Source organism: Falco rusticolus, chromosome 17 (genome assembly GCF_015220075.1).
Source record: "Falco rusticolus isolate bFalRus1 chromosome 17, bFalRus1.pri, whole genome shotgun sequence".
NCBI classification, from domain to species: Eukaryota; Metazoa; Chordata; class Aves; order Falconiformes; family Falconidae; genus Falco; species Falco rusticolus.
Genome location: NC_051203.1, coordinates 5,003,536 through 5,028,829, shown reverse-complemented (window position 1 = coordinate 5,028,829; position 25,294 = coordinate 5,003,536). Strand labels below are relative to the sequence as shown.

The window sequence follows — 25,294 nt, the reverse complement described above, 5'->3', positions numbered from 1 at the left end:
AACTCCTTACTGTGAAATAAAACTGCTCTGTCTCCTGCTGGTTGGCCCGTCTCTTGGCAATGCTTGGTTTGCTCATGAACGTTTCCGAGACAGTGGATTTAACAGACTCCATCGAGTTGCTATACTGAAAGCAGTCAGAGACATCAAAGTCCTCTATCGTGACTATATCCTGGATTGTCTGGAGCGTAGCTTCCATAGTCTTCTTAACCTGTTCAGCAAGAATGAGAGTATTTAAAAAATGAAGACAGTACACTGCAAATTAAAAACAGAGGTAGTAAGTACCCTGAAGCATTTCACTTATAAACAGATATTACTGGTTTCATACCCTGTGTGCCATAACGAAGGTGCTCATTAACAGCCCAGTCCACATAAAGGGCTGGCAGCACACAGAACCTGCCAGGTGTAGGATAACAGCTGTAATCTTACAGGCTGGGATGAAGCGGAGATGTAAAGAAATTTAACCTCAAAGCAAAGAGTGCTGGAAGAAAGATCTTTTAATAGTCTTCTGTAACTACATTCACTGGGCATCAAATGTTAGATATTAAAAACAGGACTCTGCAGCACTGTAAATTTTTACTGAAGGCCAGAATCTGCTTCCTAGATACAAAGCAGTGGCATGTTTTGCCCAAGGAGTATTAAAAATTCTCGAACACAGAGGTGCAGATCAGGTATTCTGACCTGTCCCTGAACAAATGCCATTGATCTAGTCTTCTCATCTTAGACAACCAATTAAACAAAATAGCTCTTACCTTAGGTTATGCAAATTCACCTCCTTCACTTCAAAACATTAAACTCCTCTTTTTTTCTTAGCTATCCAAATACAACTTTTGCGCCATAGCCAGTCCTATCAGCTTAAGGATGGAAAAAGAGGTACATGGGGGTATTTCAAAGGATCCTCTCCACACACCTAACTTTCACACAAGATCACGCACTAATGTACTGTTGGCCTCAGCTGTTTTAGTGAATTTTACCACAAGTCCTCATAAAAAGAGGATCACAGCAACTAGATTCTTCATTAACTAGTCCCTGCTCCACACTGGAAGCAGTAAGATGGTTGTTGATTTTTGATTAGCTCACCTCTTCATTTTCAATCTTAAGCGTAGATAATCTAGACTGCAGCTGCTGGCACCTCTGCACCAACTCGCTCTGGACTGGTTGTTGGGCACATAGCTGCGACTCCTGGAAAAGAAACAGCACCGCTTTTAGAGGGCTAGGGAAAAACCCCACATAACCAAGAACATTGCAATACTTCATTCAATTATTATAAGCAAACATCTTCCCAAGTGCTTTATTTTAAAACTCTGTAACCCTGGATTTCAACCAGTGGAAAAGGTCCATGTTCTACCAAATTGCAGTTCCCTTCCTGACAGTACTGATAAGTGGGCAAGAGAGATAACATGAACATCAAAGACGAACTAGAAAAAACTAGCTGCTTTCCATAATTTAAACTTGTCACGTGTTTTGAAAGTCTGAAGGTGCTTCATCACAGATATTAGGCTAAATCATGCTGCTCATCAAGAAGAATTTGGTTCACGTATTAGCTAAGCATCCTGGGGCAGGGGTGTAAAGTGGCTGAGCTCGCTCGGCTGAACTACCTGTACGCTACAGCAACAGGTATGATTCACTGCTTGATGTATTCAGAGGAGTTGAAATAAAAAAAAAGAACAGGTTAGGGACCTGTCAGATATGCCAGAACGCTGGGTTTCCCTGTACTGTTAAGAACTAGTCTCATTTCACAGCATGAGGCAGCTTTTCCTTTTTTTTTAGGTTGGTTGGTTTTTCAAAAAGGAAAAGGTTGACCTCATTGCATAAGGCTATTTTTTAAAGACAGAAATGGGAATTGGAGTTTTATCACACACGTGTGCATATACCATCATATATTCAATTTGGTGTACGCAAGACCACCGCAACAAGACCATCAGCCTGCATTTCTGAACGCTCATTCGGCCTTGAGAAGAACCAGGATAAATGACTCGGCGAACACGAGCTGTTAACTGAATGACAGTCTGCAGGTCATTCTTTTTCTTCCCACAGTCTCAAAGAATACTACCAAAGCACAGAAAAAATGAGAAAGGTCATTTGCAGTCTGAGGGTTTCACTTAAGAGGAAAAAGACAAAGAGGCACCTTAAGCAGCAATTGTAATTCTTAGACCCAAAGAAGAGGCTGTCTGCAAGAGACCATCCTTACAGTGTTTCGGAGAATAATCTAGAAATCCAACCAATTGACCTAAATTATTACATTGTACATGTGTTCCCATTTAGAACCGGTTTCAGCTTGTGCGACTTTAAACAGTTCCCAGATGAGTAACCACATCTTGATAAACCTATAAAGAGAGAGATTTTCATTGCCAAAAAAGTCCTCCGACTGCCTTGTCTCACAATGAAGATGCATAAAGCACCACTACAAATCATTTGTGCTCTAAGATTACACACTCAAATGCCTCAAAAACCAGCATTTAAGTTTCTTATCTCGTTGCCCCTTTAAATCTCTAACTTCAGGGTCTGTCTCAGGGCGCAAGGGTTGAATGAGAGGTTAAAACAGAGTTTCCTGTCCACATTGAGTAATACACTTAAATAAGTGTTTTCATTTTCAGTAGCTTTGATAGTAACACTCAGACATCCGTGCCATGAGCCTCTCCTTACTCTCCATCTCAGCTCCCTTTTCCAAGGCTCCCCTCTCCATCCCCAAAACAGAACCAAACAGGTGGCCTTTTAGTGGGTCTATCTATCAAAGACAAGGGAAGTAAACAGGCAGAGCTGCAAGTGTTTACAGAGCCGGAGGCAGAACATAAACTGACCATATCACCCATGTGCGGCTGAAACTCGAACTTCATGGGCGGACAGAAGACATTGTTGTACATCTCCATCAGGCGCTGCTTATCGCTGTTGGCATCCAGGTTCTCAACAGCGTTTTCAATGGCATCCAGACCCTCATGCTTTGACTGCTCCAGGTTTAGCTCAGCAGACAAGAATGTCCTGAGAGCTCTGTTGAGGCTAGCGTGGTATCCCAGGTCACAACACTGCTGGAAAAACACACACAATTCTATATGAAAAAGTGAAGAAATTCTGGAATAGAAATAAAAATGTTTCTGAAGCCAGAAGTCATATAAATGGATAACAAGTCGTAGATATTTTATCATCATCTGGGTACCAGAGCGGTCCCACAGCTCTCACTGATTGCAGAGGGATCTTGACCAGGCGTCCTCAGAGCTGGCCCTAAACAGAACTCTCAGCCTATAATCCCATACAAATTTCAACACCATCTTGTAACTAGTTGCCAAGACAACTACAGCTTAAACTATTGTAACAGTTTGTGGAGTGCTTGTGGAGTACTACAGACTTCCTTTCATGCAAAAGTACCCTAGAAGTGGGTATGCTCAATAGTACAGAAAGGTGTTTCTCTAAATTCTAACCTTACTTCTAGGGGCAGTGACTCCCACCGAACACAGTCCTAAAATCCTTCAGTAAAATTATTCAAAGAGGAAAACGAGGTACTAGAGTACTATCTGAAGAAACAAGACACAGGAGTTGGATCATCCGTATCTAAATAATTCCACCCAGGATACAGAAAACTGCTTATTTCAACGTACTTCAGGAAGCAAGAACATGACCTGTACATCACAGGCATAAAGAACAGAGTCATCCAAAAAAGCAAGCAGTGGTCGGATGGGATGACTTCATTGCTGGGGTGAAACAGAAGAGCAAAAACTTTCTAGCAGAAAGTGGTCGTGGTCAAGAATTTCCTGGCTATTACTGACACCAGGATGATGTCACTGGAAGACAATCAAGCAGCTTCATCTCCACCATGGCTGCGCAGCCAAGTTTTAAATGTTTCAGAAGGGAGAAAGGCGCTTTTCATTAGCTGATCAGAAACAGCCTGAGTTTTTCAGACATCTAATAAAGTGAGCAAGGAGCCCACCTTCTTGGAATTACAAACAAGATTACATACACTAGGAGAATATCCAAAAAAGAAAGAAAGAGACCATCTGCTTGATTGCTGTGCTGCTCTGTAAGCAAAATTCACATGAAATCTCCTCCTCACCCATCATTTGGGTCTCATCACTGTCATTGTGTGCAAACGCAAAAGAAAAAGCTGGGGGGGGGGGGGGGGGCGGGGAGGGGAACTGGAGGGGTGGAGGGAGAGAGAAGAGCCTGACTACTGGACCATTCCCCGTTTTCACAGAATTTCTGTCACCAAGTGCTGCTAGATGCCTGGTTCCTGTGCCAACAAGCTGTGGCAGGTGTGGAGTCTTGTAAAAAGAGCTGCAGTTGCTGGTTAGGCTGGAGGCAGCGAATTAAAGGACATTACATTCAATCAGAAAGAACAAAAAACAGCCAAAAAAACAACAAAAGATGCTTGATTGAGAACTTGCACGTGGGAGGCAGTCTTGGATCAACAGCCACTCAAAGCTACTGCTCTTCTGCATGCACATTACAGTGCTATTCTCTGCAGTAATCTGGGGAAAGGCAACCTGAGCTGGGCCAACGGTCCAGCCAGGATCAGGATCAGCTCCATTTATCAGGAGCAGTCGCTCCTTTTCCCCTCCTACGGCAGGCTGGACAGTTGCACACCCATCCACCAGGGTGACCACCTTGTCCTCTGCCTGCTCGCCCTCCTCCAGCAAACATCCGTGTCTGGCAGGAACGTCGAGCTGCTGCACAAGGGGAGTTCACTGGTGGGACTGGAAAGTCAAATGGGACTTAATATTTTATACCCCACCTCACTGAGCAGCAGGACTACATTAAGACAGCAAAGTTTTGGGGCTTTATGTTATTGAAGCCAGTGACATAAAACATTTTTCAGCCCACTCCCCTACTTTAACATTTTTAAAGAACAAGCATACCATGTTTATAAATGTATCAGTCTTGCCACCCCTTTTCTGGGTTATATAAATGTTTGATGGAATCGTTCTCCAAGGAAATCAATTTTTTATAAGAATTTAATGATAACTCATTCAAATTCACTTCCCGACATGACAGCTGATTAACCCTTTGCCAGTTAGCAGTTTTCAAATGGGCCCAAGCTAAAAGATTTAAGGAGAAAGAGCCCTCTGTTTTAAAATGCAGTTTACATTTGGAAAGGAGAGTATGAAATTCTAGAGTAAACAGCAGCAGGATACCCATTCCTAGAAGAGCAGGGTAAGCTTTAGGTTTCACACACGCGCATTTTTTTCTTTAAGTTCTGTCCTAGTGACCCTTTTGTAAATACGAGTTCATACAAACCTCCCCATTACTGTAATATTTCATTAGCATCAAAGAGCTGCCTCAGTCCCCAAAGTCAGGAAATTCAAAACTACTGGGCTATGTCAGGAACAATTTATTGCTCTTAACTCACAACGAAGAATTAACTCACTGTTATCCTCCATGCACATTGGAGGGGGAACACAATGTGTTGCATAAACATGACAAGTTTCACGCTATTTGGCCTAACACAATCTACTTATAAGTAACTCTGAAGATTGCTTTTATACTGTATTTCAAAATCCAATACCATCAAATTATTAGATCAAGGAAAAGAATTAAGACCTGGCTTAAAAATCACATTTTTCTTTAAGTCAGATGCTTCAGATAACCATCGCTGGTTATAATTGTTAATTTTCGATCCTTCAGGATCAAAGGGATTAGTAAATCTATATTCCCTATGTCTGAACAATGAGATAACCGGATTCCATCTCCTGTGCTCCCAGGCAAGTCCCACATTTTTCCATGCCTTCTGAAAACAGAGCAGATAATGCTTTTCTTCTAAAGATTGTGAGAACTTGCAATGTAGTGTTAAATCGAATGCTTCGAGGAACACAAGGGGGTTAACATGGCCACAGACCCACCCAGAGCCACGGCTCCTCTCTAGGAACAGCGACAAATCCATGAAACGCCGAAGCTAGGCTTCTCGCCTTGTACCACCACCTACCATGCCCCAGAGACGGCGGGGGCTATCTGGTGAGAGCAGCACTCCCCTCACAGCTGGAGAACCTGGATTTGTGAAGGTACTACTTAACAGATCTCAGGTCAGTGCTTAAAAGTTGTTACAGGTTTACAAAATCCAAACGGATTCTTTAAGATACATGACTCATGAAAGCGTACTAAGGCGGCTGTTAGCAGACAACTGAACCAAGCACATTCACAGTGTTTGGGGAAGGACTTATATATAGGATTTTAAAAGAAAAAAAAAATTAAGATAACTGATTTACACTGATGTCAGTGAAATTAATACCCATCTTGTATGTAAATATACAGAAAGTCATCATTTGTTAAAAAAACATGGTGGCACAATGCAAGCTGAGCAAATGTTAACCAAAAGAGGTCCCCTAAACAGGCAGCAGGTGTAAATGAAACATGCCTCTTCAGTACAGCAATTTTGCAAAAGATGACATTTTGAAATAACAGTATTTTTCAAAACCATCGAGCACTGACAATCCTGGCATCCAAAGGACAGGTTTAAATAAATACCTAGCAGAAGTGCACTTCATGTGATTTTATGATCAGCTGAATAAATGTATTACATATACTGTTATGTATTATAATAGCTGACTAATTAATAGTGATCTGAGCGCTCTTTATTGCCTGTGTCTAGAGACACTTCTGTTCATTACTCCCCCCTTCTACAAAGACAGTTCCCTTCAGGCTTTGCAGTTGAGTCTTTCTAACAGTGACAGCAGCGGGCTGTCCTTGGCAAGCAGAAGATGATCAAGGAACAGCCAGTGACCCAGACAACGCACTCGGTGCATTTGGTACTCCAGTCCTGCAGGCTAAAGTGGGCAGTGACGTATTTGTGAAAAATCTCAGGATTCCTAACTGGCTTTTCTGAGTTTTCCAAGAGGAAAGATGGGGTTTTCTGTTGTGCATTTTACTAAGAGCAGAAGTGATGCCCCCGGAACACTGGGGGAACAGAGAGCTTGCAGGCAACGGGGAAACATGCTCCCTCCACCTTCTGCTCCATTACCCAGCTTCTGCAGGGAGTGTTCTGAGGAAAGGGGGGACTGGCTTCTATAGCCAGTTTTTGTCTTTGTTTCTTTGCACAGACAGACTGTGGAGGGGCAAGCAGTGGAACCTCCATCACTGCTGACACTCCTCTGACACCTATCAGAGCTGGACTGGAAGTGCTCTGCAGTCCCACTGACAGAAGAAACGCATCAAGGAAGTTGCTGTAGAGCTGCTGTGTCAGGGTATCAGAGAATGGAAGGTCTAAAAAGCAGCAAGGTTTGTCCCTCCTGTGGAATACACTAGAGAAAAAGTTAACCTTGAAATACAGGGAATTTTTCAAACCAAGTTAAAAGCGGCTTTAGAAAATGCTTCTGTCCTTGATTTCTTTTACCAACTGGTATATTGTTTTTACAGTTAACTTTCTTTTTTTAAATCTGCTTCTGAGTTATAATCTTGTGGGTTAGCTTAAAATAGTAAATAGAAAATGTCAAGAAACAGTGCGATACTGAAGCAGAGTTTCATTTTAACTAAGCAACTCCTCCTTCGACACATTTCAATGCCAGGTGCAAGCTTCTATCTGTGTAATAAACTCCAAGTTAGCCATCTAAGAAAAGCTCACTTAACAGCTTAATGACCAATTATCATGCCTGTTGTTACCCTCTAAGCTGCCCATCCAAGACCCATCCCATCCCTCCACAGCTGTACAGAGGTTACCAGTTGTGCTGGTACAGAAGATGTTGAAGGAGAGGCACGCCTGAGGGTTAATGGCAATGATATTCATTGCAGGCACCCAAGCAGCAGCACTTACATCAATGAGATCAGACAGGTCGTGAATGTAATACTTGAATACAGATGCATTGGTGGCTTCCAGAGCTAGCAGATACTCATTTCTTGCCTTAATAGCCTTCAGTCTGTTTTCAGTGTACTTCGCTTGGCGCTAAAAGAGAACCAAAACCAGAATGCATTTTAAAAAGGGGTGTAGCAGGCATAGTAGCGTTCTTGGTAACACCAGAAGATACTATACAAATCTCACTCTGCTCACACAGGTTTTATTTTTCATTTGGATTCCAGTTTTATTAAGACTCAAAGGCACAGAATTTAGATAAATTATTTAGATGTTTTTAAGCATTTCTACACTAGACAGCTTTGCATTTAAAGTCTTCTCTTAAAACAGGCTGCAGATTGGCAAAGATTAAGGGAAGAACGAAGGAACAAGGTGGGTTTATGAGGTTATGGCCCAGCTCCAGCACTGCTAGAGCAGCTGCTAGTAGCCTGTAGGTAGTCTGAGGGCTGCCGCAGGCACCCCACCTCTTCCAACAGAAGCCAGGCCTAAACTTGGTCCTCTCAGAGCCTAAATCAATCCAAAAATAACTCTTAACCTTCTGTTGGTTTGAATCTTAGTGCCAACTGACCGACTGCTAAGGCATCTGGCTCTGCCTATGAGGTCAGCTTGGGACTGGACATCTCCCTGTACCACAGGTCAGATCTAAAGCTGGTATGAAATGGTAAACAAAATCTTGTACTCTGTACGAGAAAAAAACATCAACCATGACTTCTAAGGCGGCCATTGTTACTTTCCTACTCTCACCTTGTTTCAGCTTTCTGCGCCATGCCTGTATAAACTGGGATAATACAAAACACTGTATCTGATTGTCCTAAGAGAAACCTGGTGCTAGCTTTTGCCTGTCCTAAATCTGATTGTCCAAAACTTGTACATAAGCTGAGACTTGCATTTGAATGTCACAAAGGACAGAACTCAGTAGCTCCTCTGCTGAACTACCGCAAAGGTCCCCTCCTCAGGCACCCCACACAGGCAGTAGCAACGCTATGGAAGTACCTTCTCCTTCATTTTCTCTATTTTTTTGACAGAGCTTCGCCGAACATGTTTTTCTTCAAACTTGACATTGGAAGTTGAGTCAGGGGAGCGTGGCGTCTGCTTGTCCTCTTGTTTCACCGACTTCCCAATCTGCTTTTCTTCCTGCTTCTCTGCTTCTTTCAGTTTGCTCTGAGCACTAATGCTGTCAGCATTGTACATATGGTAGGTTTTCATGACCTGCAGAAAATGATACGCAAGAGTCAGAGTACCACAGTTCAATTTGCAGAGGAGGAAATTGGTTTACCTAGCCTACAAACTAGGCATACAGATGTTTTTGCCTTATTTTATCTGCACAACCAAGTCTTAGGAAGAACAGTAATACATATATCTGGAAAGCACAAAAGCTAGGAGGGAAGAAAAAAATCCTAAGAAAAAAGTCACATGCTGCAAACCTTGCTGGTTTTTGGTTTGGTGGTTTTTTTTTTTTTAAATTTGTCCAATGCACTCCCCAAAACTGTAAGTTTCTTTAACATAACTCTTTCATAATAGTTGTTCATCACGTTTATATTAATGCAAGATATTGTACTAAGTAGGCAAAGGCATTTGGACAGTGACCAGCAAATCAGATCTGGTTGCTATTGCGAGTCAGAAATATCTAAGCCAGCAGAATACTCAGGGAAATTTCACATCTCAAAAAAGCATTACAGAAGATGCACAAATGAAAGTGTGGCTCTCAAAATGAATCTGAAATCAAAGTGGATTATTTCACAGCTGCTTCTTTGTTTAACTTTGGCATGCGCCTTCTTGTACAATCCAATAAAGGAGTCCTAAAACCCAAAAAAAGATACAGACTAAATCCAGCCTCCTTACTATTCAAACAAAATTATACACCAACGTTGGAAAATGATAGCTTTTCATCAGCAGGTAAGGTTTCAGAAGGGATGCCTATCAGTCTTTCATCTGGATGAATCAGTCCTTTAAACATCACAAGTCTCGAGGAACTGTATGCAAATCAATAGTCTGAACAGAATGGCTGCAACAACAACTCCAGTTCCATTTGTTTAAATCAAATTTGCTATGTAAAAATACTTTTATTCACCTTATGTAATAAAAATATTAATAAAAGAATCTGGTTCTTTTGCTCAGGGAGAGCTGGACCCCGTACTATATGGACAACTGTTATTACAGCACATTTTTTATAAGTATAGATAAATATCCCCCAAAGCCATAAAACCCTCTCATTTGTTTCACAGGATATTCATATCTAGCTTTGTGTTAAGAACACAGAAACAAAAAAATAAGGGACATAATCTACAAACTAGCTTTTTAATCCACAAATGCAAAGCAACGCAATTCATATACCAAGGCAAACATTATTATGAAGTGAAGTTTGATAGGAGGCAAAAAAACCGCACACAGCTGCATAAAGACACCCCAGTAGTGTCATTCCAGCACTAATAAAGAACCCCCCTTGCAAACCATTAGATTTATTTCAGATGAAAACCTATTTATACCTATTTCACCTTAGTTTGAACCATAACATCATTTTACGTAAGTAGGACGCATGCTCTCTCTTTATGCAGTGATCAGCAAAGATTCTCAGATACAAAGAGACGTTGTATTTAAACATGAAAGGGAATGTGAATGCAGCCAGTATTAAAGAGAGACTTTCTGAATAATTTACACACACACACTTTCAGCTCCTGCATATGCTTAGACTATAAAGCAGGCATCTATAATAATAGATGCAAAGTAGCTGCTTTTCCTCTATCATTGGAAGTGGAACTGGCAGAAAGCAACAGAAGCAGAAAAAGAAATCACAATTTTAATGATTTTATGCTGCTAACTGTGCCACATTGGCAACTACAAGCTCTGCCTGCCCCGTGTTTGGCAGTGGGGTCACTGTCGGCTTGCTAGTGCCTGCTGCAGGCAACAGCACAGTCAAGGACTGACTGCACAGGACAATTCAGGACAAAAACTTACAGGTTGTAACAATCCACTATGTTTTATCCGTGCAGGGAAACTGAAGTCTTTGTCCACATCCATTTTGCCTGAAAACAGGGATTTTGCCAATCCTTTGGGTACTCTGCAAAACTAGTATTTCTAGAAGTACCAATAAAAGCAATCCCACCAGTGATGAAGTTGAGTCCAGCAAGAAATACCTTTGAATATGATCAGCGGAAGTGGTTTTTGCAAAGGAAAATAAATTTTCTGGTGAAGGGACAATTTAAAAGTTTTACAGCAGAAGGAATGCACAAATAGATTCCAAGTTCCTAGAATGGACATTAAAAAAGTTAATAGCCTATATCACTTTATCAAAGGCAGAGCTCTGGAAGATATCCCTTCCAGTAATAAAGGAATTATCAGGACTCAGTATTTGGCTCAATGATCTGTCAGAGCCTGGCATGTAGAAATGATTACATGCGTCTATGGAAACTCCACTAACCAGCCACCTTATCAACTTCAGTGCCCTGTGAACCTGGATTAGAAATAAATCTCAGTTCCTAAAAGTCTGTGTTTAGAGACAAATCTATATTCTTCCTTAGGATCCCGTCCAAGTGCATGACTCAAAAGTTGAATCAGACTGTGCCCTCAAATAAAAAAAATAATCTCTGGACTAGGCAGCGCTGATGACAAGCACTGCTACATTTACAAAGCCACCTTCATACCCAAAGTAAATTGTCTGCCTTTCAGGAACACGAGCACAATGCAGTTCGCTCACGCTATTGTAAAACCAAGGCTGTACCGGCTACAGAGACCATACATCGAAACACAGGTCAGCTTCAAAGTGCCTGCAGCTCCCACACTGCTCATTCCCGGCTTTCCTGTCAAGGAACAAAAACCCTCTTTGCCCACAGAAAAGACTCAGTAATGCTAAACACTAACCCAGAAAAGGAGGAAAATCATGACGTGGATTCAGTGTCTCGCCTCTTCAACTGCCAATTCAGAAGCAAGAACATTTCTCCTACTCCTGAGCTCCCTTTTTCCTACAAGATTAGTCTGAATATTTGGCTTCAACACTCTAATGAAGTAATTGCTTGATATACATTTCATTGATGTAAGAAATTTCAGGGAAACCCCTACTAACACTCTAGCATCAGTATTAATACCGAATTTCATCACAAGGTTCATATCCCACGGCTTGAGAAACATCCCTGGATCATCTTTTGAAAGAACAAAGGAAAGAACGTGTACCTCAGTATAATGACCCAATGTATCATTAAGGAAGGACAAAAGAAAAGACATTTTGAGCAACAAAACCATGTGTAGGTTCTGCTTTTAAAAGACAACTAGCTCAGTAACAGCTGCAGAAAGCAAAAATTTAATCAAACAACAGGCTTTTCCATTCATCTATGTGAAAAGAAAAATCCCCAAGCAGCATATGAAGTTTTATGAACGCATTCCTTCTCCTTCCCAAGGCAGTGCCTTGTTCTTGGTGTCTCCAACTGAGAAGCAAAAAGCACAGATGGAAGACTATTACTCTAAAGGGAGCTGTTTCGCTGAAAAAATTGAGGAACAAACAAACATAGTGGGTCCCCCCGCTGAAGCTGTGTGCTGCCTTTTGTATGCTGAGACCACACAAAACCACGGACTGAAGATCTTTAGCGTTATTTGGTAATAATTCTCATATCTTTTACTCTTTTTAAAACCAACGCTGCAGCTAGTAGCAGGTGTGCATTAAGGTGAGATCTTTGACAAGTGGAGCCAACACTTACAGAGCTGAAACAATATAAGAATAGAGTGAAAAAGGGAGATTTATGGTGCTTTATAGACTGGTGAACACAAGCTGCCTCTAACTGCAAAGACTGCGGACATTTATCAGTTTTGGTGCTTAATCTCTGCTGTAACAGCAGGCTGGGAGAAGTCAAACACTTCTTCCTTCTGCCTGAAAAGATTCCAAGAAGTCAGTTTGATTTACCGTGTAGAGTTCATTCAAGACCTTCATCAAGTCTTCCTGGAGCTGCAATCCCACTTCCTTGCTCTGCAACAAAACAGAGAAATGAAAGTTAATTGGGGAAGACTGTAAAAAGGTGGAGGAAGTGAGCATGCTCCACATCTACAAATAATCTAGGCTCAATTAAGCACCGCTATTTATGCTAGCAAATCCAGTAACGACTCAGCCCAGAGCCACTTATGGTCAAGTTGTACAAACAGTACTAATAAACTGAAACGTTATATATGCACAGTCAGAAAAGCCTTACAGTATGGAGTCAGGGAAATTTCCAGCAAACATGGGATTTTCAACATTACAAGCCAGGAAACACATAGATTTGCCCATTTTAGCAGGATCAAGCAAGAATACAGGACAGCTTGGAAGCTGAAGAAACGCAGGATAAGAAAGCAAACACGAATGATCTCCCTTTCTTGAACATCACATGACAAAATGGGCAATATTTCGATTTTGCTGATGTAAGGTACCTCCTTGACAAAGCCAGACCTTGAGGCTGTGATGACAGCCAGCCGCCACCTCCTTCACGCTCCCATCTCTCCAGACAGTCCTGCTGGTCTTTCCTTTGACCTTGCATCTATTCCCAGACCTTCAGTACCGCCAGCCCAGCCCCTCCTAGCCTTATTCCTTGTCCTTCGAACATGTAGGTTGCCAGTGGCACCTCATCATAACAATTCTTGAGGAAACAAGGTTGCTCAGATGGGGTCTGGCGAGGTGTTACAACTTATGGAGATGGATACAGGAGGGAAACCTTACTGCAGTGTCTGCCAGCTCTCACTTGATAGGCTGTGTGCACAGATTATTAAATCTGTTTCCTGGATTGACGAGGACAACAGTCACTCTTGGATAGTGGAGTGGAAATGGCTTGCTGAAGAAGCGTTTGTCACAGAGACGTCTGGAGAAGGAGGGAGATGCAGTACCAGCAGGCAAAAAGACCTGCTGTTGAGCACAGGAGATGCTTTGGTCCTTCGTGCTGACTGTATCTAAAAGACTATACCGAGCAACAGTCTGTTTTTGACCATAGTGTTAATGTCAATGTATTTATTTTTTTAGTTTTGTATGATAAAGCCAGAGTTAAAAAAACCCAAACAAACAACAAACATTTTCAGATGCACATTCTCTCTTCTGTGAGTCTGTGAGATTCACCAGAAGTTTACCTTTTCTTCCACAAATACCACAATAGCCTGCTACACCCCCTTCGCCTCCTCTGGCAAATGTTCCTTCACTTCTGTATTTCATCACAAACCACCACTGTCAACACTGGGGAAAAAAATTTACTATTGACAGGGCTTTGCACGCATACAATTCCCATTGCCATTTAAGTTTTAAATCAACATGGGATTTACCTCAATAGGCAAAGCAATTGGCTTTTTTTTTTTTTTTTAACTACAAGGACTACGGTACAATTTAACCATATCAATACAAATCATTCTGTCCTGCAGGAAACTGGCATTTGTTAGCTGCCTGGTTAAACCTAGGTTAAACTCATGAACTTGTTTCCTTCACTGAAACAGCAGAATGAAAAGAAAAAAAAAAAAAGATGCAGATGAAAAAAAGAAAAAGATAAAAAGGTGACTGCTTGTCAAAACCAGCTGACACCTAAACTAGCCTGCAGCTGAGTGTCAGATTTTCCTTACTAGGTAACAAGCAGCCAGCTCTTCTACACTGGGTGCAACTTGCAACTGAACTCAACTACTGCATGAGGAGCCGGTGCCGGCACATATTTAGCTTTAGCAAAATACAGGAACAGGAACAGATAGCTTCTGGTTTTCTAATAAGACATGGAAATGCCCAAAGACGCGCATCCATAATTACCGACGACGGCATCTCTGTATGCAAAACCCTCTTTGAAGAGACATTTCTGCATGCAATAGAGCTTGTGTGCAAAGGAGGGCGAAGCAACTTCCTTAATGAGTTCAATGGTACTATTAATCTTCACGCCATTAAGAGATGGGATTTCACGCTATAACTGTCACTGTTTGCATTCTGAAGAGCTTCCTTGAGAAAAGCTGAGAAATTCAGACACATCAAAAAGCACACTGAGCCAGCATCGCTGACACACCTTGCAGAGCAAAGCAAAGGTGCAGCCACACATCCAGCCCTGCTGTCCCCAGCTGCCACGCAGACAGTCTTAACAAATCCCATATTTCTATAGCAGGAGTATAAACGATCAAGAAAAATGCCTGTATTTGTAATACAATTTACATCTTTCAGCCTACAGTTATTGAAAGAGATTAAAGCCAATAAAGTTACCGTTAGACCCAAACAGATGTTTCTTTTCTTGCTGTTGAAGACTCCAAGAAGCTATGTCTCAACTGTTATCCTGCTCACCCAAGCAGGCTGCTGAAATGATTTTAACTTACTGCTTCAGCCCTGTTCTGTGGTGCACATTATCATGCCTCATCATCCCTTTGAAATTCCAGGAAAACCTGTACTGTTTCTGACAGGGAGCTGGTTATCATCCCTGCCTTGTAGCAAGCAGCCAAGATTGCCACATATTGTAAAAAAAAAAAAAAAAAAAAGCGGAGTATCTGTTGAGTTCAGAGAATTATACAACGCACTCTTTAAGGTGGGGAAAAAAAAAAAGAAATAGGAGGGGAAATGGGAGAGGTCAATTATCAACTCTTTATAAAAAGCCATATGTTAGGGCAAAAACACAACTGAAGGAGAAGGCTCCCTCAAAAAACCCAAACTTGAGGATATCGGGCAATTATTTCTCACTTGAAGCATGGTACAGCCCACCGAAGGAGGGACAGGCCTTCGAGTCAACCTCGTAAGCTGGGTATCAAAATAGGGGCGGGAAGAGAAGTACAACACAGAGCTGTCTTTGTCAGCCGTCAGACAAAAATGTTTCCCTCAGCCTGGTGGCAGGGAAGGAATGGTACCCGCAGCTCTGGAGAGCGCAGGGATAAGCTACCGGGAGGCCTATCCCCAAGGTTTTTGTTGTAGCATCTCCCTCAACGGACGGAGAGGTGGGAATAGACAGACACACTGGGATTTGTTACCTTGTCAAAAACACAAACCCAACAGCACACACTATCCAGAGGGAAAGACGGATCCACCCTCCGAGTGACATTCACTAATGATGTCTCTGCCTGGGCTGCATGGGAGCCAGCCAGCTTCTTTGCTCCTATGAAACGTTTAACCGGAAAAACCCCCAAGTTACTAATATTTAATGACAGAAATCTCAGAAACGCAGTCTTAGACCTTGCAGTACATCTTTAATATTTTCAAACCCCTAATTTCATAGCTCTAATCATTCTGAGGTGCAGGAAAGCGATAAAGCACATCAAATTCCTCTTTTTCCCAAGGTGTTTTATTAATAAAAGACATCCAAGGTGGGTAATTGGAGAAGCCAAGGAAGAGAGCAGAGGTCTTGTCTCTCTAAACTAACATTTCTACTCACACACACACAAAAACGTCAGGCTTACTAAAGCAGCGTTTGCCTGGTTGAGCCTTCATGCTCTGCATGTTAGAGGTGTATAATACCTAGTGGGTCAAGCAAATTTGATAGATTCAAGATCATTTATGCCTACAATGTTCAGGAAAAGAAAAAGATAAAGAGATAATGCAGGCAAACCCACACTCAAACCAGCACTTCTGCTGAAGTAGTCAAGATAGCATTAAGCCATGAGAAAAACCCCAGATACTGATAAATTAAAACACAAAAAGATTACATAATTACATTTAAACTTATCCTTTCCTGAATACCATCCAATTCAACAGTGCTCAGATTTTACTGTGTTTCTGAGGTGACAGATGTTTTATTACAGACTGTGTACGTTGTGACCCCTCCGGACCAGCCTTGGATTTCGCTGGTGGCAGCGCAATGAGACATATGAACAGAAGCGTCCAAGGCCAGGTCCTCTGCATTTTCATACATTCCAGTCCCGTGTTCCTAAACTTGCTCCCCAGGTGGGCAGATGTGCTGCTGGAAGTGCCCGACACAAACACTGACAAAGGGAAGCATTTTGCTTTTTCTGAGGAGTCTTTTAATTTAAAGAACAGAAAAAAGTTGGTGATTCCCAGTCTCCAAGAGAGTCTGCAGAAACGTTATCTACAGTTCTGCAGTCTCTGAAAAAAGAAAAAAGCTGAAGCTGCTGCTTATCACCGCAGTGATACGGGTCGCAAAGATTTTATGACTGGCTTTTTCTCAACATTGGAGATGATTAATGAAAGTGACTGGCTGGGTCTGCTTTAAATGCCCTGAGCACTGAACTTTTCACACAGAAGGAGCTTTTCAGCGGCACGTTTCACTGTGCTGCTTAAACTGCCTGGACTGGACCAATCATCTGCTTTTCAGCCGGCTTTTTTCAGCCCATTTGCTTATTTCTTGCATAAAATTGCTCATTCACTGTATAAACTGCTGAAGCATCAATTATGTGAAATAGATTAAAATGAATATTTTAATGCATATTCAGGTTGAAGAAGAAAAGAAGTGTAAGTGCCAAATTGTCAAAACACAAAACTCTTTGTGCTTCCAAATGAGCTCTCAAGAAAGAAACTGCCAGATTGCTGGACTGGAAAAAACCTTACATTAAGATGAAGGTAAGATAGATCACAGGTGTCATGAAAACAAGAGCTATGCAATGAACACTGTTAATTTAAAGCTGCTGCCCGTACCAATTCCACCCCAAAAAAAAAAAAAAAAAAAAAGACTTAGGAGAAAAAAGCTGAGCTAGCTGACCCTGAAAAATGAAAATACATTTGGAGGAAGCAGAACAGTTAGCTCAGGAAAGTCAAAAGAAAACGGCTTTCACATTAGCAAAAAAAGTTGTTGCTCAAGTGCTGCAGAGGGTGGTGGACCTGATGGACAAAGAGAACTTTTCTGAGGTTCCGTGAAGTTCAAAGCACATCCAGATTTGAGCCTGCTGATCTTAACCATTGCCATACAGGCGTAAGAGATTTCAAGATCATGCTAGAATGTGGCATGGAATTATGAATAAAATGCTCACCAAGGAAAAACAACAACACAGTCTCTGCAGTTGCAAACGTCTCTAGGTATCATTTTCCATTTCAACATCAAATTCTGTGTTATGGTTTTCAAAGGCAGACAGTTTAGAATGATTCATTTTCTGAACAGTCTTCCAGGCAAAAGCAAAAGAACATTTGGTAAGTTTTGTTATTACCTTCTCCTGGCTGTAGCTGCAAGTAAAGTCTATGTGTACATCCTTTAAAAACCTTGAGGAAGGGCTTACGCAAAAAAATGTTATCTAATTGGCTCCAATAACAAACTGTGTGTATGCGGGGAGGGGGTGTCCCCACAAACCTTGTCTCTTTATCGCATCAGGGCTAGACACTTGTCCTCATGATCTGGGAGATTATCTAGTTTGATGTGCATCTCTAACACTCTCGGAAGATGGCAGATGCGGGAGCCCACCACCCCCCGATGCTGGGGGAGAGCAGGGTGCCAGCACCACCTCCCCTGCACTGCTGATCAGCAGTTAACACTGGCTTCCTGATCTCTGCAAATCAGCGAAATGATCAGCGGCACGCAACAGAACAAGAAAGTCATTTCAACACAGTGACAATAACCGGTGCCCAGGAGCATTAACTTGCAACCTCCGTGGTTTTCTCACAAGCTGCCTTTCTCAAGGTTTTTCTTCAGCCCGAAACAGGAAAGCAAAAGAAGCTGCCCAAAGTGTGCGTGCGTGCACATGCATAAACATACACGCTCACACATGCACACATACTCCTTTGTTACAACAGAGTGTATATGCACCATGTGCAGAGCTGTAGGTTGCTGCCACCCCTTGCTGGAACATAAATTCCCAGCACGCCGTGCCAGCTTCTCAACGGCCTCTTTGTTCCAGCCCTCCTCCCCTCCACCTCCCCTCTAATTTAATCAAGATGTTTTTGGGATCTACTGCAGCACTCGCTTGGCTGTTCCGCATTCCACCAAACATTAACGACTTCAGCTTCAAAATATTTAGGGGGGATAATAAATATGAGAGCTAAGGAATGTTGTCAAGATTTTATGCCCAGGATCTCAAGCCTCAGTAACGTAGTTCCAAATCTGATAGAAAGATGGTACGGCTTCAAAACAAACATACCGTGAAGTTCACGAGACGCTTTCTGTATAAACTCAAAAATAGCAAGGAAGCACTCAGAAACCACTGATGGGAGACTGCGTAACACATCAAGAGATTTTATCTAATACGTTGCCTAAAATTATGTCAGCTAGTGGCAAGGCTGGAACTAGAACCCAAATCTGCTGATTCTGAAGACCGCTCTAACAAGACCGTTTCTCTATACCTTTTAAAAGGGAATAATCACATATACACAGGTGGAAAGCAAACATTAAATGTTCCAAAGTTTCTTGAATGAACAGCAGGAGCTGGGAGGCAAGTGGATTGAGTTCTTGCTGAGAACCAGCGAGGAAATTTGCAGGAGTGCAAGAACCTTTTTACTCCTGTCTAAATCCAAGTTACAATACAGGGTTATTTATTATGCATTAGTTAACATCACTTAGGATGTCTGTTAAAGAGAAGGCTTGCCAGATAAAATTTTCCAAGATCATACACACAGCACTTAAACAGAACTTGCTCATTAAAGTTTAGAATTTTTTATAGCTAGATTCTTGATAATGTTTTTTTTTTTTAAGAAGGCCTGCCTTTAATGCATTTGCATGCAGTAGCAAATACAATTTATCACTTTCATGATCTCATCTAAACCGTCAACTGGCTTCACTGTATAGAAGTACATCACATGACCCCACAGTCTGTAAAGACTTCTTCTAAAGCTTCAAACTCTCAAAAATTTAAAGAAAAGCTAGGAAAACAAGAATCTATGTCATACAATATATATGCATTTTTTGGCTGACAGATCATCAGTTTTCAGTTTAATGATCCATTATGCAATGGTCAGTCACATTTAAATTACAGTTCTATTATCCAGTTTTCTCTACCATTTCACTAGTGATTTGTTTCACCGCTATGTCAGTCATAAGGAATTTTCCTTATTGAAGTGGAATACTGTACTCTGAAAAGCCATTGCTACGTGAAACCACGTCACACTACTGCCTCCCATACTGTGGGCTGGAAGGGCTGCTCCCAAACAACCCCCACCCCCTTTTTCTTCCTTTTTTTTTTTTCCCCACTCCTTTTTGCAGAATTCTGTGTTGATCATATTGAATCTTGGGCTTCAGGCACTCAGTCCCAACAAACCAAGCAATTTTATGGCTGAGAGCATTCATTCTTGTTGTGAAGTCAGCTACATTTGCCCTCGCTGAAGGAGCCACACGTGAAATAGGCTTCAGAAGGTGGCAAGACCTACCAGCCACTAGTGAAGTCCTGTAAAATACTGGACGTAATGCTCTATATTTCTGCTCACAGTTTTAATGCTCTGCATGACAGCTTTGTGCACTGACTTCCCCCAACACCCTTTTTCAAGCTGCTGCGATGTCTCTCTAGGAAAAACCGACCAGAAGGATCAGAGTGAATGAATGACCTGGAGCACAGAGGTGCTGTTACCTTGTTCCTGGCTGACCCGAATTCACACTGCAGCAAAATAAAGGCAAGCGTAGTAGTATAGTGAAAGAAAAACATGAACATACAAGTAACAAAAACCAAAATGCAGTAACAACGGACTACTTTCACACATTAAACAGGCTCAAATGCAGTGCATTCCTTGGCCAATCTATACACAGAGGTGACATTTTTTAGCTTGTTAACAGACACAGTAAAATTACTCCAGCTGTAGCCTTCGGTATTCACCACATCACCCTGGGCAACAGGCTCCCATCGCATCGTTGTACCTGACCGGGTACGAAGTGTTAGAGGCATAACAGAAACCACCCACCCCAATTACAGGTGAGGGAATCAAATCCAAACTGACTTAAAAGCACCACACAAATTATTTCACTCCCTCTCCCTTCTCCCATTCCAACCGTTCTAAAAATAAGCAGGTAGGAAAAACGGGAGATTTCATCTCCTCAGTGAGAAAGCACACAATATCATTTCACAATAGGTCTCTGTGTCCTTTACATTTTGGGAAAAGAGTAAGAACTCAACATTACTATTCCATAAGGCACCTAAGGCAGAGGAAGACGCAGTGGGTAAGGATGCAAGCATGAGAGCAGGGATATAGCACGTACATACCAACTCTGCACCTCACTCACAGTTTTACTGATGCCATTTGTATATTTATGCATTTACACTGCTATGGAGAAACAGTTTTACAAATGCTCAGCATTTTGGCCACTGCATTTCCTTCCTGTGCATGGCTTTTCCATGTGTGGTATATTTTAAGATTTTTCATATTGTGGTACCAATGCAGCCATAAGACATACTGCAGCTGTAAAGTAGGTCATCTTAAGCATAGACCCCCTTAAGAGAATTAATAATTCTTCTTCCTTGATTACTGCAAGGCTTATAACCAACTCATTGTGGATTTTTCATTTCACATCAAACACTGTGCAGTGTACTAGTAGATAAATGTTTTTTTTTTTCCATGATCAAAGGTATTAAACAGGAAGCGAATTTCAAATCCTCAGTTTTGTTTTCTTCTTTCCTTACAGGGTTTTCTCCCCATAAATATCACAACTGAACCTGATACAAGAGTTGAAAGGCATGCTGTGCTCTCAAAGGAAGATCTGTAGGGCAACTACCCCTCCCTGTCCCCACTGCTCTATACAGAGGTGACACGTCCACCAGAACAAGCCTGACAGCTGGGCAGGACAGGGTTACTGCTCCCAGCACCTCCAGTGAGCCTCCCAGTTAACACTGCTGCAAGGAGCCCCAAGTTAAAAATAGAGCAGATGTATGTTTTAAACTCAGTAGGACCCACGCTGCATGAGAGGTACGTGTCACAGCAAGGCAGGCAGATGCTGAGAAGGTACCTGGCTCTGTTCAGAGGCACAGCACTAGAAAGCAGCTGACCAACAGCCATGGCCTGTCCTGAGGCCCCTATAGACACAGGAACTTAGACATTTGCAGAATAAATATGCTTTTCTTCCTATTAATACTCTCCGATTACTTCAGAATTTTGTTATGTAAAAATCTGTCGCATTGAAAAAAAGCCAGTTTGTTCAGTAACTACTCGAATTGACTGGGGTTTCCATAGCCCACTCTTAGGTTTTTGTTTTTTTTTTCTCCCCTTCAATTTGAACAAGACTATCAGTCTGCTTCTAGGGAACTCTCAAAGAGACAACAGAGAGAGTGATTAAAGACACCAAATTAAAGAGACTGTTTCTCAAAAGGCTATACGTGTATAAATAATACCAAGGGATCCCACTAAAAAAGATACGTCCGTAGGCAAGAAAACCTGATAACCACGTAAGAAACAGAAAGGTTGTACAATGAGGAGAAATCAAGGGCCACATTCAAATGACAGGGTGACAGGGGGATAAAGTGAAAGGGAGAGAAGGGGAAATCAAAACAGCAATCAGCTCAAATGGAAAAATGTTTTGAATACATATATATAAATATATAAATAAAAAGGGCCAGTCTGAAGAAGGGTAAGCAGGAAGAAATCAAAGGAGCGCTCTCCACAGAAGTAGATGGAGGAATGAAAAGGAGCGTGCACGAGAACAGGCACTGAGATCAAAGCACGACGGTCTTCCAGGAGAGGGAGAGGTGACCAGAATAGCAATGCTGGGTGGCACACGGGCTTTAAACTTCAAACTTGTATGAAACCCAGGGCTAAATCATTAACTGTTGGACAAATAAGAAAATATTACCTCCTTCCCAAGGTGTAAGAATTTGCTATTAGGACAATTCCACCAGTTCTCCCCATTTTATTTGCTCAAAAGAGCCGTTATTTATTCCACCATTTATCTTCCTACTCTTTTGTAGTAGCACAGAATTACACTGACACCATTCCTGGGGCCAGTGGCGCTGCTGAAGCCAAACGTCAGATCCCCACCGACACCAACGGGACTCATCTGCACGAGCGCTATAGCAGCAAGCCCCTTCCTGACAACAGCTTTCACTGAAATGGAAAAATGTTTCCTCAGGAGAAACCAACACAAAGGGCACAGAAAAAGAGTACACTCTTCAAAGGATACCTACACCTTAGGTTGCAAGTCTCCAGTAAGATATAAAACCACGTTTGGTTTTGCAGGGAGAACTAACTGAGGAAGTAAACAAATCCGAGAGGCAGGAAAAAATGGGGCTGACACATACTGTACATCCAGCACCACTTCAGTGCTGGCTTTGGCAGCAAACCCAGCTTCTCTTATCAGCAAAGATACCTTTGAAGTGGCTGGCAAGCTTCCATCTAACACTCAAACAATTAAGACCCTCCACATCGTAACACAGCCCTGGAGTGGGATCTCTTCATCATAAAACACGAACCGAAAAACTGTGAGACACAAACAAAGCCACAGACCACGCAGGCTTTCCACAGCACTGCGAATCCGTACGCTGCAAACAAACTCTCTGAAAACCTGTGTGCACCACACTAATGCAGCTAAGCCTCTCAGAGCTCGCTCACATTTGGGGTTTGATAGGGACCCTGGAATTTGCCTGCCACAGCTTCACAGAAAGTTCTGAAGCATCGCACAGTAGCACTATTTTCCACATAGCTCCTCTATAAACTACCTCTCTTTCAAGACTGCTAAGAACTTCTGCTAGAAGCAAGACTGCTAAGAACCGCTGCTAGAACTTCAGAAATTCACTGATCTCAAGACAGAGCCATCCAAGCTGGACTGTCAGCAGCGCTGTGCCCTTTGCACGACTGGTCTGAGTGGTCCAAGAGTGAACACACAAGAATCTGTCCCAGCCTGAGGAACCTCCACCGCAGCTGCTGGAAGAGACCAACCCTCATCGCCACCGCTAATGATGCTCTTCCTGGGCTGCCCACCTCAGGCTCCGCGCTGCTCCAGCTGCACCACAGCCAGCTCCCACACCGCTTGCCTCCGCACCCCCACGGCCCTGGAGGATGTGCTTCCTTCCCAGCACCGACCTTATCACACCCATCCAGGCCCTTTGCAGCCTTAAGGCTGGATTAAGGCCACACGCTGTGCTTAGGTCTCTCTCATCTGAAAAAGCTCAGCACTTCAGAGGGTGTGAGATACAGCAACTCAAGAGTTTAGCAACAAAAGGGATCTTAAGCACAGCCTTTTCACCCAGCCTGTCCTTCCAAGCTCACCTGCTCAATCCCAGCACGACACAAAGCACTGATTCAGGAAAGCCCTGAGTTATGAATGGCCCAAGAAAAGGATCTTGTGCCTCGGGTTTTTATTTCAACTGACCTCAGCAAACAAGGATGGCTATCCTCTCCATATTTCATAGCATTATTGACCACCCAGTGAGCAGCTCCTAAATGTAAGTTACTAGAACCTGCAATCAGCCAGGTACACGTGTAACCTTTTTCAAAAGGTATTTTCCAAACAGAAGTGTACAAAATAACGTTCCTCAGACTTTCAAACAATAAACTGTCCTTGTTTTTAAACAGAGACTCCCTGTGTAGCATGAGACAAGGATAGAGCTCCCAAACCAGCAGCAAGATCAGCAGTACAGTTCCAACACCTACAATTTCCATTAGAAATCAGCAAAAACCAAGGTCCTGGGTTAGGCCAAGCCCGAGTGCCCTAACAGCATCACAGCTAAGGCTCTTCCTCCTGCAGGTTGCGTTTCATTAACCTGTGCTGCATTTTAATTTGACTATACTGCATGCGTTAGACCAGGCAGGAGATAGTGTAGAATCAGTGAATGAGCTGGAATGGCCGCACGGCACAAGAGAGGCAGGAAACTCAGGTCTCAGAAGTAATACAGCCAGTTATTTCACTGACGTAGCCTGGCTAATTAGATCTGTGGAGAAGCTACACAAATTTCCTGAGATGTAGCACCACACTAATGCAGCTATGCCTCTCAGAGCTCGCTCACATTTGGGTTTTGATAGGGACCCTGGAATTTGCCCTCCACAGCTTCACAGAAAGTTCTGAAGCATCGCACAGTAGCACTATTTTCCACATAGCTCCTCTATAAACTACCTCTCTTTCAAGACTGCTAAAAAGTGCTTAATTTTCCAAACTGCCACATACTGTGGTAGCTCTTCTCCATTAAAAATGGGAAAGGATGTCTCAAAAGTTTAAAAAAGGATGGGAGAAACTATGGGGAGGGGGAGAAAAATGTTCTTTCAGATTTTCTCATCAACAGAACTAATTTCCCTTTGGGCTAGCATGGTTTTAACTTCCGGTTAGAGGCAGAAAAATATATACCACTCCTAAATATCTTGCCAAGTCAATTATTTCCCTTCAATACCTACAGATACTGATCAGAAAGGTATCCTGGCTTCACTAGCGGCTTGCTGAGCAGCCCTGGATAAGTGACTTCATCCACTTGTCCCTGGTTTTTCATCCAGGGAAAGGTGCCATTTGTCTGCTTACGGTCCAGAGACATTCTGAAGTTTGTTTGTACTGCTCTTGGGACACACTGAGTACTACAAGAATGCTACACAGGGGTTTTATAAGCAGGCAGCATTAAAAAAAAAATATCCATGGGATATAAAGCTGATTTGCAATATTTTAACTGCACACTATACCTGTTTTCTAGCCTACAGTAGCTTTTGCACCAATTCATGCTGCTTCTTGCAGCTCAAGAAGGTAAAAGGTTTAGTAAAAAGGCACGAGTCGCGGCAGAGTCAAGTTCAGCCAAATTTCTCTC

The 25,294-nt window shown here is 42.3% G+C and overlaps 1 protein-coding gene across 4 annotated transcripts in view; it reads right to left on the bottom strand.

Moving 5' to 3' along the window:
* Positions 1-25,294, bottom strand: part of SRGAP2 (SLIT-ROBO Rho GTPase activating protein 2) — a 111,449-nt gene that overhangs the window by 36,747 nt on the left and 49,408 nt on the right. For 3 of the 4 annotated variants that reach the window (XM_037410262.1, XM_037410265.1, XM_037410263.1), the window contains exons 5-10: positions 12,657-12,719; positions 8,759-8,974; positions 7,730-7,858; positions 2,799-3,023; positions 1,078-1,179; positions 11-208 (exon numbers count right to left, since the gene is read on the bottom strand). In XM_037410262.1, coding sequence (XP_037266159.1) covers positions 11-208; positions 1,078-1,179; positions 2,799-3,023; positions 7,730-7,858; positions 8,759-8,974; positions 12,657-12,719 — 933 coding nt within the window. The remainder of the gene's footprint in view (positions 1-10; positions 209-1,077; positions 1,180-2,798; positions 3,024-7,729; positions 7,859-8,758; positions 8,975-12,656; positions 12,720-25,294) is intronic. The other variant, XM_037410264.1, reaches the window with a different exon arrangement.